Source organism: Lygodium microphyllum, chromosome 30 (assembly GCF_053477565.2).
Source record: "Lygodium microphyllum isolate KBCC chromosome 30, Lygodium_microphyllum_v1.1.10, whole genome shotgun sequence".
In the NCBI taxonomy this organism is placed as follows: Eukaryota; Viridiplantae; Streptophyta; class Polypodiopsida; order Schizaeales; family Lygodiaceae; genus Lygodium; species Lygodium microphyllum.
Window position 1 is genome coordinate 32735606 of NC_141164.1, and position 13334 is coordinate 32748939.

General features: G+C 42.9%; 1 protein-coding gene across 1 annotated transcript in view; it reads right to left on the minus strand.

Moving 5' to 3' along the window:
* Positions 1-1837: 1837 nt before the first annotated feature.
* LOC148009694 (uncharacterized) overlaps positions 1838-13334 on the minus strand; it is a 65677-nt gene continuing 54180 nt past the window's right edge. The window contains exons 3-4 of the mRNA XM_087673220.1: positions 2388-2427; positions 1838-2254 (exon numbers count right to left, since the gene is read on the minus strand). Of these exons, the coding sequence (XP_087529346.1) occupies positions 2184-2254; positions 2388-2427 (111 nt within the window). The 3' untranslated portion in view covers positions 1838-2183. The remainder of the gene's footprint in view (positions 2255-2387; positions 2428-13334) is intronic.

Genomic DNA, 13334 nt, shown 5'->3' on the forward strand with positions numbered 1-13334 from the left:
AAGAATCTCTCTCTCTCTCTCTCTCTCTCTCTCTCTCTCTCTCTCTCTCTCTCTCTCTCTATATATATATATATATATATATATATATATATATATATATATATATATATATATATATATATATATCAATGAAGTTGAAGAAAAAGTAGATGAGAATGCCAAAGTTGGCAAGGAGAGAGAGGTAAGAATTAAATAGGGGAAGAGAGAAAACAAAAAGAGAGAGAGCAGGTGAGAAAATCAAGGAGAAAGTCTAGCTTAAAATGCCAAAGATGAAGCTTGACTAAGATAATGAGCCTAATCTAATATAGAAACCTTGCTGACAATAAAATTAGGAAGGATAATGAGGTCCCACAAGCTTTTTTCACTCCAATACCATGTAGGAAATTCAATGTTTTCACACATGATCATATGTGTAAAAGAACGTATATGAGGAGAAAAGAAAAGAGCAAGACACAAGCTAGGTGCAAAGAAGTTTAATCATAATGATAGATCAAAGAGTTATTTTACAATGAAAACAAGCCTCTTATATTAGCAAAGGCAAGTGGATTGCTTACATCATCAGTTATGTCATGATCACATGGGTCCAACTATTTCTCTTGAAGAAGTCTAAGTACATCTCCCCCTTTCTCCACTAAGACAAGGGGGCATTCCTATGAGCCTAGTTGAGGAGTCTATTTCCAACACGATAGATCCTCAAGGCATCTTTCAAAGTCCACATCCTCTCAAAATAAAAGTTTGGTTAAACTCTACACTTAGCTAACAACAATATGAATGTCACTACCTTTCTTATCAAACTCTTGATTATCTCACCATGCATTTAGCCATGTAGCACCTTTAAAAACTCAATGTACACCACGCAAAGTTGCAAATGCAAGGAAAAATTATAGTGCAATATATTTTTCCAACTTACCTAGCCTACACTAAACAAGCAAGACAACCTTGAAATGGTGAAAGAGAGGATACTAAAGAAGTTTGATACATCCTTACGGCATTTTTCAACGTTCAAGCCTTCTCATAAAGAGAAGTTTGGCCACAGCTCCAACTTTTGCTACCAACAATAAGGTTGTTGCTGCCTTTTTTGTAGACTCTTCATTATCTCACCAAGCATTGCTAAGTTCAGCCAAGCAATTCAACATACTTGGTTCTAGTAGCTCATTGAATGGGTCCACCATTGAGCAATAAATAAAGAGAGTACATACCAATACTAGGACGAGGAACATGAGTTTTATCAATGAAAAGAAAACATTAGAGACGAGGGTAGAATGCTCAATACACAAATAACTCTATCAATGTGATGGGCAAGATTGAAATTTGACCCTTGTAATGAACCCAATATTGATACCTAGGACAAGATTTCTACATGCAAGACCATGGAGCTATGTGCATATTTGACTTCGGTGAATGCAAGATGTCCCTAGAGACGTAAGATACTAACCTTGCTGCTAACTTTCACAAGTATCCAAGGACTGGTCTTTTATTTGCCAATTCAAAATTCTAGACATGGTTTCAAATTTCCAAAAGGTGATGGCCCAGCAATTAAAACTAGGGCTCATATATCTAAGAGGTTGGAAGGTTCCATTGCAAACAAGCTCTACTATTCTGTCACCTTGCTGCTGTCCTTTCTACACATGCTACCAATGCCAATCCAACACTTGCCCACTCTCTTGGCTAATACGTGAAAGAGAGGGCCTGCCCCTAGAAGAACTGTTCATTAAAAATAAAGGGGGGCAGTTTGATGTCTCTCTCAAGGAGGAGAGCATGGGTTTGCTGTCACTTTAATCTTTCAATACAAGTTTCAGATCAGTGTGGTCAAAAGTCATAGGGCGATTTAACAATATTAAAATAAACTCACTTTGAGAATTCTACAAAGAAGCACGTTGTTTGATATATATTTCCCGTATCAGTAAACTTTGCCACTTCAAGAGCTGGACAGTGAAGATGAAATAGTGTGTGACAAATCAAAGAGCTTACCAACATGGAAGTGTAATGAATGTAGGTGCACAATATCATATTGGAAAAAGGATTTATCTTATGGATTAAAGGCATATATTTAGGTAGGTAGGTATGATTCTATAACAAGCTTTTTGGCTTTATTGACAAACAAAGCAGTGCCCAAGGCAGGTCATATTACACAATTCTGAGTCTTATGGTCAACAGGGCATGCATGGAGTAAGATGTGCTGGCTACTCTGGATCCAATCCACTCTGATGATCATATGGCTTCTCAATGTCAATAGCTTCCCATTCCCCAGTATCTGCACAAGACCATAACATTGAACACAGAAAACGGACAGTTTCAAGCAGGTAGTCAGGTTTGCATAATACATAATTGTAAGCGTCTACTGTCATGTGTGTCTTATCCTAAAGGCACCACTGTGAAACAACTACCTTTCTTCAATGTCAAGGCTACAACTGCATCATTTTCAACCTGCAGAAAGTAAAATTTTCAGTTGATCAAACAAAATGATATTGCACACATTCTAAAATACACTTATCCAATAACATCCTAGCAGATGGTCATTCCACTTGCGAACAAGTCAGAAATGAACATCACACATACAGCTGAGCAAAATAGATCATCACTTACATCACCGCCACCACATTACCAAGTGAAAATCTGGGATTCTTTCTTATTTGCTTCTTTATATTAACTCTACAGGCAGACCTCAGTCAATATGTCGTACTATGAAGGGTGTAGCAGGCCAAGGTTGCGAGCCCAATTGCCTTCCAGCTATTAAGAGTTCAACAACGCTTGCCATGGCCAATGTCATAACAAAGTTGTTGCTAATCAACATAGTTGCATCTCAAGTAATATAAGTATATCTAACAATGAACAAAAAGGCACATATCCCCCTATGATAGCCCTGTCAAAAGATGACGTACCAGCGAGACAGTAGGGTTGGCGGGGAGGAACACGGAGTGAACTCAGCAAACATGGAGAAGAGAAGGGAAGAGAGAAGAAACTCTGATGAATGGAACAATGAAGATCTGAATCATGAAGTGAATGTGATACAAGGGACCAAGGGTGCCGTAGCACAAGGAAGATGATGAAGACAGCCACGAACCACGAACCGCAATGTCCTCTTGAAGGGGTGTGAGGGTAGTCGAGAGGCTCGAGAGAAGATGTGACGGACTGAATGAATCAGCCGTAAGGAATGAATGAGAGAGTGGCCAATAAATAGGCACAGTCAGTCTAGGATGAAGCCCCTTTTTGGGGCTACAAACCATAAACGCAAACCCTAAATGCAAAACGCAAAAACACAAAAACGCTAACTGCCAGTGAAGGGTGAAGGGTTTCTCAACACCCCCTCTCGGACCCAAAAAGGGAAACAAGAGAAGAGTGAGGTGGAGATGCAATGCTACATGCTGAAGAATGCTCATGCAGCAGGTGCCACTTGGACAGTGTCCCTCGTGGGGAAATTGTTCACTTGCCCAAGAGCCCTAGTACAAAGATGATGAAAACATGCAATGCATAGGAGGAATGTTGGACTTCGTGTGGTGCCGAGAACCATAAGGATATTCCCATACTTAATCTCCAGAGGTGGCTCCATGCTAACCAAGTGACCAAGGCAAGAAGAGAAGAGGAGGAAGATGTAGAGGATCCCTAAGATCCAAGATTTCCACCGGAAAGGGAACTTGCAGTAAAGACCAATAGACAAAGTGAACTGGAGAACTCGAAACTCAACCTCCGAAGAGAAGCCACTAGCTCCATACATCCATGCTGGAAGGAATACGAAGGCCTCGTCACCAAGTCGCGGCTGAATCTCTGAGGTCCCGATCTAGGTGGTACCTGAAGATCCTAGGTATCAGTAGAAGAGATGACTGGTCGAAGACAGCCACCCCAAGAAAGTAGAGGATGGGTGAAGAACGTCATGTGGAGTAGGTTCTCCCTCTGAGGTGGGAGGTGAAGGGAACCCCGGTAAAGTCAAATAAGAAGTAGATGCCCCCTCTGAGGGCAAAGAAATAACATCTCCCTCTGAATCCCCCTCTAAAGTAGATAGGGAATCCAAAAACTCATGGATCACGGACTCCGAAATGTCTAATGACGAAGGAAGTGCCGTTGGTCGTGCTAAAGAAGGTATCTGGGGTGCCGAAGAGCTCCCAGAGGTAGCCTCTCGAACCTGAGTAGTCGAGGGTGGGAAAGGATGAGGCTCAGAATGAGCCAGAGGTCGGCAACAATCGCTGTCTCTCAGTGGAGCGGACAGGGTAGCCAAAGAAGAGGAAGGAGTCGAGCAGCCACTGTCTCTCGAAGGAGCGGACTGACGAGGAGACAATATCAAACAATCACTGTCTCTCAGTGGAGCGAACTACAGATCCGTAGGTCATGGAAGCCACTGTACCTGAAAATAAGTGGGAGAAGATTGCCGCTGGCATTGCGACGATCTCCAGGAGGTCGTAGCGCCAATCGATCCTCCATGTGCTCGAAAGGACTTAGTGCGCATCGGATGCGTCTTATTGCCTTAAGCATAGTACTCTGATAGCCGATGCAGAACAATCTCTGTGGCCCAGAAAGGAGAGGTGGCACAAGGAGTGCCTAGTGGAAGACGCATATACTCCGAGGAGGTGGGGAGCAAGGGTCGAAGTCAGCAAGCATCAATGGTGTGTTCGGTGATGCCACAGTAGGAGCACCCAACAGTCTGGTCATTTGTTGGTAAAGAAGCCATGGATACGAGTGTGCCTTGCTGAAGAAGGAAGAGGTCAGCCACCATGAACCACGAACCCCAATGTCCGCCTCAAGAGGTGTGAGGACAGTGTGAAGCACGAACTACAATGTCCACCTCAAGGGGCGGGAGTATAGTGGAAGGGCTGGAAGTGAGCTGCCAGTGGGAGGAGGATGTGACCAGCAATAAGAGACTAAAATCTGCAAAAACAAGATTTTGATGCAGCAGAAGAAGAAGGGAAGTGGATGCCGAACCCGCCACCGGTCTTTGCCTTCACTGGAGTGGAGGATCTTCGCTGCTAGGTGAGCATATCCAACTCTGATACCACATCAAAAGATGACGTACCAGCGAGACAGTAGGGTTGACGGGGAGGAACACGGAGTGAACTCGGCAAACATGAAGAAGAGAAGGGAAGAGAGAAGAAACTCTCATGAATGGAACGATGAAGATCTGAATCATGAAGTGAATGTGATACAAGGGACCAAGGGTGCCGTAGCACAAGGAAGATGATGAAGACAGCCACGAACCACGAACCGCAATGTCCTCCTGAAGGGATGTGAGGGTAGTGGAGAGGCTGGAGAGAAGAGGTGACGGACTAAATGAATCAGCCATAAGGAATGAATGAGAGAGTGGCCTATAAATAGGCCCAGTCAGTCTAGGATGGCGCCCCTTTTTGGAGCTGCAAACCCTAAACGCAAAACGCAAAAACGCAAAAACACAAACTGCGGGTGAAAGGTGAAGGGTTTCTCAACAAGCCCTACAGTATGAAGAGGATGAGCTTTGAGTACCGTCGACTCAGAAGCCACCAGCAAAAGCAAGCACAGCGTCCAAATCCCAATTAATGAAGGACCAGTAACCTTGTATCACATGCCACATTCCCATTGGATGATGTAATCCTTGATCCAGCTCACGCCAAGGTAGGAAAGCCAACTTCAGAAATCCCATGGCATAGCAGTATGTTCAGGGAAATCATCTTCCCAACTACATTGACAGACCTAATGAAATGCCAAATCCCCATCTTGAGCGTGTGATCAGCTCATACTGGCCATAGGAATCTTTTCCAAGCACAATTCCAGATACATGGCTGTTGGTATAATTTCAATTTTTTCCCCATACAATGACCTAGCAAAATCCCAATCAGCAACTCTAAAGTCATTGGCAATGTTCTTGATGCAACTTCAATTGTCAACTTGCATTTAGTTTCAAATCTTTTACTAAAATGTCAGCTTGCTCATCAAAAGCCAAGCTTTCAAGTGCTGATGGTCCAGCCACTCAAAACTCTCTCAAATAAACTCTCAATGAACCTGATGCATGCTTTTATTTAAGGCACATTGAGCATAGAAACTACAGGGGACTTTGGAAGTGACATTATCCTTGGCAATGTCCAAAAATCATTGCTCAGCCGATTTTCCATTGCTGATCCTCTATCAAGATGACACATAATGCAACATAAAACTAGTACCCCCAGCTCTTTCACAGCCACACAAAAGCAGTAATAACCAATTGCAGAAGAAATCTAAGGGTTTGTAAAGTGCACAACAACAAAAAACTCACTTTGTATACCAATCTAGCCAAGCATTTCCATTTAGAGATGGGGGACAACTGATGAGCTGCCCCCTCCCTTCCAAGCAGGCTGCTGCTGCCACACCTGATGCCTGGTCACCATCCACTCCCCCTCCCCCCTCCTGCCACACCACCTCACTGCCCCCCTGTTACATCCTTGGACATCCAAATGGGTGCTAGTAGCATTGGTCACGATGGTCATGAAGTGACTTAGTACGAATGCACTATGGACACTTAAAATTTAGAGCAGCGGAGTCTTAATTTATAGGCCTCAAGGCCCTATTGTGCTCATGATTGTGTAATTACCACTCTTGGCCCATTGGCCAACATATCTATACACCGGGATGGTGTGGGCTGGTGGTATAGGGCGCCAAACCTTGGGATGTAGTGGAGACCTGGAGTATTGCTAGCTCCTAGGCTCAGGGGTGAGCCCATTTGGCTATGGCTGGAAGGTTAGTCTAATGTCCAGTCCCTTATATTTGTGGATATATGAGCCACTTGGAAAAGTAGTTATGCCCATACTATAGAGAATTGAACTAGTTATTTTTAGAGCCACTTGTAGAGAACTATTTTCACATTGTGAAGAATGTGGATTGGTTGGTTCAATAAATTGGTTCGACCAGCCTATGTTCACACAGCAAGGGGGAAATACTAATTTTTCAGAAGGCCTAAAAGGCAATTTCTATGGAAGTTTTTGGGGACATTTTGCTTGGTAAACCTTCGCCTGCCCCCTACAAACGCAACCCACCTGCCCGCTGCTTGCCTATACACACCTTGCACACCTCCTTGCCCCGCCCCGCCCCCACCTAAACCTCCACCACCATGCCTCCTTGCCCCACTCTCACACCACACCAACCCTTGCTGCCCTGCGTCCTACATCCCCAGAACACTGCTGCCCCTTCCTTCCATGTGCCATGAAGACCCCCCCCGCCCCCCCCCCCCCACAACCCAAAAAAACAGCCAATGTCATGGCCCATAGTCAAAAGTAATAGTAATTTTTGGACTTGAGGATTGCAGAGATGGCGATTCCTCCCTGTGGCTAGTCCACCATCCCTGACCCATTTTGTGTCACATATGTGACTATGCTCAATTGGCAATCCATTCAATAAACCACCCACCTTTAAGCACACATTCAATCACTCCCTCCCTTCACAAAAGCATTCCTCTAGTTTCAACATCCACCCAAAAGGTCCTCCGTCCAATTCCCACGATGGAAACTGTAACCAGCCTTCCTTCCATGGATGGGTGGTTAATCCCTGATTACAACTTAATTACAGCAGCAAACAATAAATGCAAATCTAAAAATACAAATTTACCTACTGAACTTGGACAATGCACACCCGATTGGCCCCAAAATTGGTACCTCTTTCGGTATTTCTTTAGCTTTATTGCAAAAAAAGTTGATTCACAATGGGATTCTTCCGATCCCCTTCGCAATCCAAACTCCCCTTGCTGTCCAAAGTGACCAGCAAGTCTTCAATTCGATTTGCCCCTTGATTCGGGCACTTAATTGGCCTTCACCCACTTCATAGACGATGGAAATGCCCCAAATTCAATGGCTGGCTAGTCCTCCACCTGAATTTAGCTGAAAATCACCTTCAGCCCTGAAAAATCCAACTCTTGGAGCTTCCAATTTTTGGCATGCTTCCCGAGGCTACTGCTAAACTATAAATTAGGGTTTACAAAAGAGAAATTTGCAATTTCTAAACCTCCAAGGGTCCAAATGCTGAGATCTTCGGAGCAAGGTTGTGAAATGGCTGGAAGTTGAAAGAGAAAGCTGTAGAGAGAGAAAATTCAAAGTTTTGTCGTGAAGAATGACTGAAAATCAGTCAAATGTAGCTGCTGCCCTCCCACAACAACTTGTAGATACAAAGAACTGAAGAAAATCAATCATTTACTGTTGTTGTCCTGTCTCAACAGCCTGTAGATGTTGTCACTTGCTCTTGATTGGTCTTCTCCTGTCCCTAGCTGCTTCAGAAGGTTCTCCAATGGCTGCAAATCACACCAGTAACATCTTCTCTCTCTCTCTTGTAGGCTGAATACACTAAAAATGCCTCTCTCCAACCTCTAAAGACATTTTTCAGTCTTGCATGGATATTTTTGACAAGTGGCAACCTTCCCAAATGGTTTTTCCAACATTATCCATAATTAAATATTAATTTTCAATCTTTACATACTGAGAATTAATCTAATAATTATTTCGGTGCCCTGAAAAATAATCTAACTAACCAATAATTAAATTGGCTAGGCAACTTCCATTCCCAAGTGTCTCTGCGTCATCTTTGACCATTAGATTGGCGTTAGGTACCATTAAACACCACTTCTCTAGTGTCAACAACTAACACTTATGACCAAATGAATAACCTAGGCCAACAATTGACACCAGATACCACCAAGTACCTGTGCGGCATAACTTATAGCAACTTTTACCTTTGAAATCCCATGATTTCCTCGGATCCCAAACTTGTAAATTTACTCTAACCCCAGTTACACCTCACATATGCAACATTTACTTAACCATGTGATTAAAAATTAATCTACATGTTAAGTGAGGTTTCAAAAATACATATCCTCATGACAGGTTTCCTCTGGTCCAGCACCAGAATACTCCATGGGTGCCTCTAGTCACACCCCTTGCATATTGTCCTCACGAAAGAGCAGCTTCAATTCGTCGAAGCCATAAAGAAAGAATAGGACATCACGATCTTTGCTCAAGTCATAAGTCACTCCCCCTCTTGAGCATAACTTCAAGATTGGCTCACTCCATCTTGCACATCGGTACCTCGTAGATAGCAGCAAACCGCCTTGCTACTGTTACCAATCATGTTTGTCATGCAAAGCCATCTCCTACCTGTAAGCCTCTCAATTTGAGTCAAACAGGGGCATTAGGAGCTCTGACATTCAACCTATCATGCGATTTGATCCTACATTTCTTTTACAATCAAGTTTGAGGTATGTTCCCACTGTTTCCAACCAATTTACAGCTTTTTGTATTTCTTTCTTGATGGGCCAAAGGACCTATTCACATTGGACACGTGGTGATTTGTGCATACTTGCTGCAATCAGCATTTTACATGGCATTCACATAATTTTCTTTCCCAAATGCAGATTGGCCAACATTTTGTTAGATATGATCAATGCCCCACCCTCATTAGGTACTACCAATGATCCATGGTGCTCAAAGTTGTAAGGCCCCCATTATGAGGAGAAGCCAAGTGTGAGCCCGGACATTGGTGGAGTCCTGACTTGTATATCAGATGAGGTCTATGTGACCGGATGGCAAAAAGGTGACCATTGTGGGTCTAATCTTTGGGTTAGACAGAGTGGTTAAGCTGGTAGCAACTCGAGGCACATTGCATTGAGTTGCGTAGTAAGGGAGTTAAAAGGGGCCCCTATTGTGGGGTCCGGGGGCCGCGGAAGCGGCCCCTGGCTAGGGGGTCCCAAGGGGGCCAGCGGCCCCCCTGGCGGGGGTCCGGGGGCAGCGCCCCCGGCCCGATGGTAAAGGGAATATTCCCTGGAATATTCCCTGGCCGACTAGTGGAGGCTCATATGGTAGGTCGGTCAGCAGGCCGACCTAACGACCTTTGCGGGCCATAAAAGCTAAACCCCTTCGCAGCCATCTTACACTAATCTTTCACCCAGTCAGAGTTGTTGTTCCAGCTAGCCTTAAACTCTTCACCTATCTTCTGTCTAGATCGCCATCTAAGCTTCACTCAGTGGAAGCGCACGGGTGGACAGAGCCATCTTTGTATCAGTTGTTTGAAGTTAAAGAATTTACTGATTCTCCTCTTATCTGTTGTGTACTCTCTATCTCTTTCTCAGATTCTGTTCGCTGCGCCGTGTAATATTTTACACATTTTGCCCTTATTTTGACAAGTTGACCAATTTTGGTGAGATTTGGCTATTTATAGCAGCCAGATTTTGGGGATGTTCAAGATATCCTCCATCGTCAAGTGGCTAGATTTGGCTAATTATAACAGCCAGATTTTGGGGATGCTCAAGACTATCCACCATCTTCTAGTGCTGCCTTCCACATCAGCCTAATCCAGTGCCCTCCTTGACACCTTGGGTTGCGTGCAAGGGCTGATCAATACCCCTTATACTCGACATTCGTTCATAGTTCGCTGCAGATTTTCTTCATCCTTTCTCTTATTTCCTTGCAGTCTTTCTCTTCTCTTCTATCTCCATGTTCGTATTTCCTCTTCTGTTACAACTCTAACATGGTATCATTGCCAAGTTGGGGACCCAAAGATTCTACAAAGAGAAGACCACACTCCGCTTGTTGTTTGGATCAGATCTGTCACAAAGAACGCACATTTTCTGCATTGTTTGGGCCTCCTAAGAAGTATGGAGGATATCTACAACTCCTTGCACGGTGTAGCTGATTTTCCTTCCGTTCAAGCATCCCAATACCAGAACGTAAATTTTTCTAGCATTTGCAAGTTTTCAAAGATGGATTACTTGTTGAAAAATGACAGCCAGCTATGGAGGAGAGAAATGAGAGACAATGAGAGTGTGCTGAAGCAAAAGAGTAGAGTGTACTCGCTGAACTGAAAGAATGAGAATGAAAGGTACAAGATAGGTCTAAGATAGACCTAGGTCTAGCTCAACTAGAGTTAACTGACTCTAACTCTAAGAGTGGTGACATAACTTATAACTTTAGTTGTGTTCACACTAAGAATTGAAAAAGAACTAAAGACTAAAACATTGGGCACTGCCCATAGAATTGGCAAATTCTAACACCCCCTTGTAGTGCCAATGTGGTAAAGTACAATAATGATTAATCATCAAAGAGTAGCAAGTTTAAGGACTTGCGAAAAGCCTCAAACTTCTCACGAGATAGTGCCTTGGTGAAAATGTTTGCAATATTTTCTTGTGTAGAAACATACATCAAGTTGATCTCTCCTCCATAGCATCTCTCTCTAACGTAATGGTAATGCACCTCAATATGTTTCATGGGAGCATGAAACATAGGATTTCGTGCCATTGCAATAGCACTCTAACTGTCAAAAAGAATAGGTATAGAATCCTCCAATGATAAATGTAGATCAGCCAACACTCTGCGCAACCATACACATTCCACTGTTGCCATAAAGGCTACTCTATACTCAACCTCACAGGACAAGGTAGCCACTGTAGGCTATTTCTTACTTAGTCATAAAATGCATAAACGGCCTAGAAAGAAACAATGTCCACTAGTAGACTACCTAGTGTCTGCATCACTAGCCCAATTTGAATCATTGTAAGCCTATAATTGCAAGTCTCCCCCCTAGGAAATAATAATGCATGTAACTGAGTACCTTACAAGTATTTGAAGATCCGCTTGAATACTTACCAATGTATAGTCCATGGGCTATGCATATACTTGCTCACCTGAGATACTACATACTGAATGTCAAGGTGTGTGTTACAAAGATAAATAAAACAACCAACAGCCTAGTTGTAAATTGCAACATCATACATCTCTTCACTATCATACATAGACAACTTTAAGCCTGGCTCCATAGGAGTACACATAGATTTGCAATCTTGCATGTTAGACCTATGTAACAGCTTATCCACATACTGTGACTGTGACGTGATGATACCATGTTGATTTTGGGTGAATTGAATCCCCAAATAATAGTGTAGATTGTCCATATCTGACATAGCAAATGCATGTTTTAATTCAGTCTTGAAATCTACAATTTTTGCTTCTAAAGGTCCAATGAGCAGTATGTCATCTATATAAAGAATGATAATCAAAAAGTCCCTCTCTCCCTTCACTCTTAATGTATAGAGTGGAAGCAATTGGACTGTTTTTGAACCCTTCGCTCGCCAAATATGCATCAATTTTAGAGTACCATGCACAAGAAGCCTATTTGAGACCATAAAGAGCTTTGTTTAGCTTACATACCATGTACTCTTTTTCCTTAACCACAAACCCTAGAGATTGTGACACACAAACATCCTCATGCAAATCTCCATTCAAGAATGTCTTAATGTCCAACTGATGTGTCTTCCAACCATAATTTGCAGCCATAGCAATTACACATCTCACCGTACCCATACAGAATGTAGGAGCAAAAATTTCTTCATAATCTATGCCCTTCTTTTGTGCATAGCCTTTTGCTACCAACTGTGCTTTGTACCTATCAATAGTACCATCAGCCTTGCATTGGAGTTAAAAAACCTATTTTGTGCCAATGGCCTTCTTGCCAAGTGGTAAATCCACAAGATGCCACGTAGAGTTAGTGGCAATCGAGTCTAACTCATCCTACATGGCCTACATCCAATATACACCTTCCTGAGCTTCATCCAAGGAAATAGGCTCATCATCATCCAACAATGAGCTCATAAATACATGCTCATCACAATCATCTACTTCCATAAAATCAGCCAAATGGGCTCTCCTTGCATCATCTGTTGCATGTCTAGCAACCCTTCTAGTGCGTTGAGCTAAAGGAGTATCCATTTTACTCTCCTAGAGAGTCTGGGACTATTTTTGCTGCATTTACAGCAGCCCTTTCATGTTGTACTGCATCTTCTACTATATGTGGCAAACCATCATCAATACCGTGCTATTCAAGCACATATGGTACAGCAACAACTTGCTATATTGTGTATGTCCGGCCATTTGCAGCAGCCACAAACTCCAAAGAGTGGCAAGAGACCCTCAAAGACATCACCAATGTCATGGGTGGCTAGCATTTGAAACTGATTGTGTGAAAATGCAGTATCACCAATGTCATGGGTAGCTAGCATTTGAAAGTGATTGTGTGAAAATGCAGCATCACCAATGTCATGGGTGACTGGCATTTGAAATTGATCATATGAAAATGCAACATTTTCAGTAAATATGACATCCCTATTGACAAAAAATTTCTTTATGCATAGATCATACAAGCGATAGCCCTTGCTTTTTGAACAGTAGCCAATAAATATGCATTTATAGCCTTGTTGTCAAGCTTCCCACGAAGCTCTTTCAGAACATGTGCATAGGCTATGCAACCAAACACGTGAAAGTAGTCAACCTTGGGTTTCTTGCCATGCCAAGCTTCAAACTGGATGACCATCTTTACTACCTTAGGGGGTGCACAATTCAACACATGATTTGCACACTAAAGGCCTT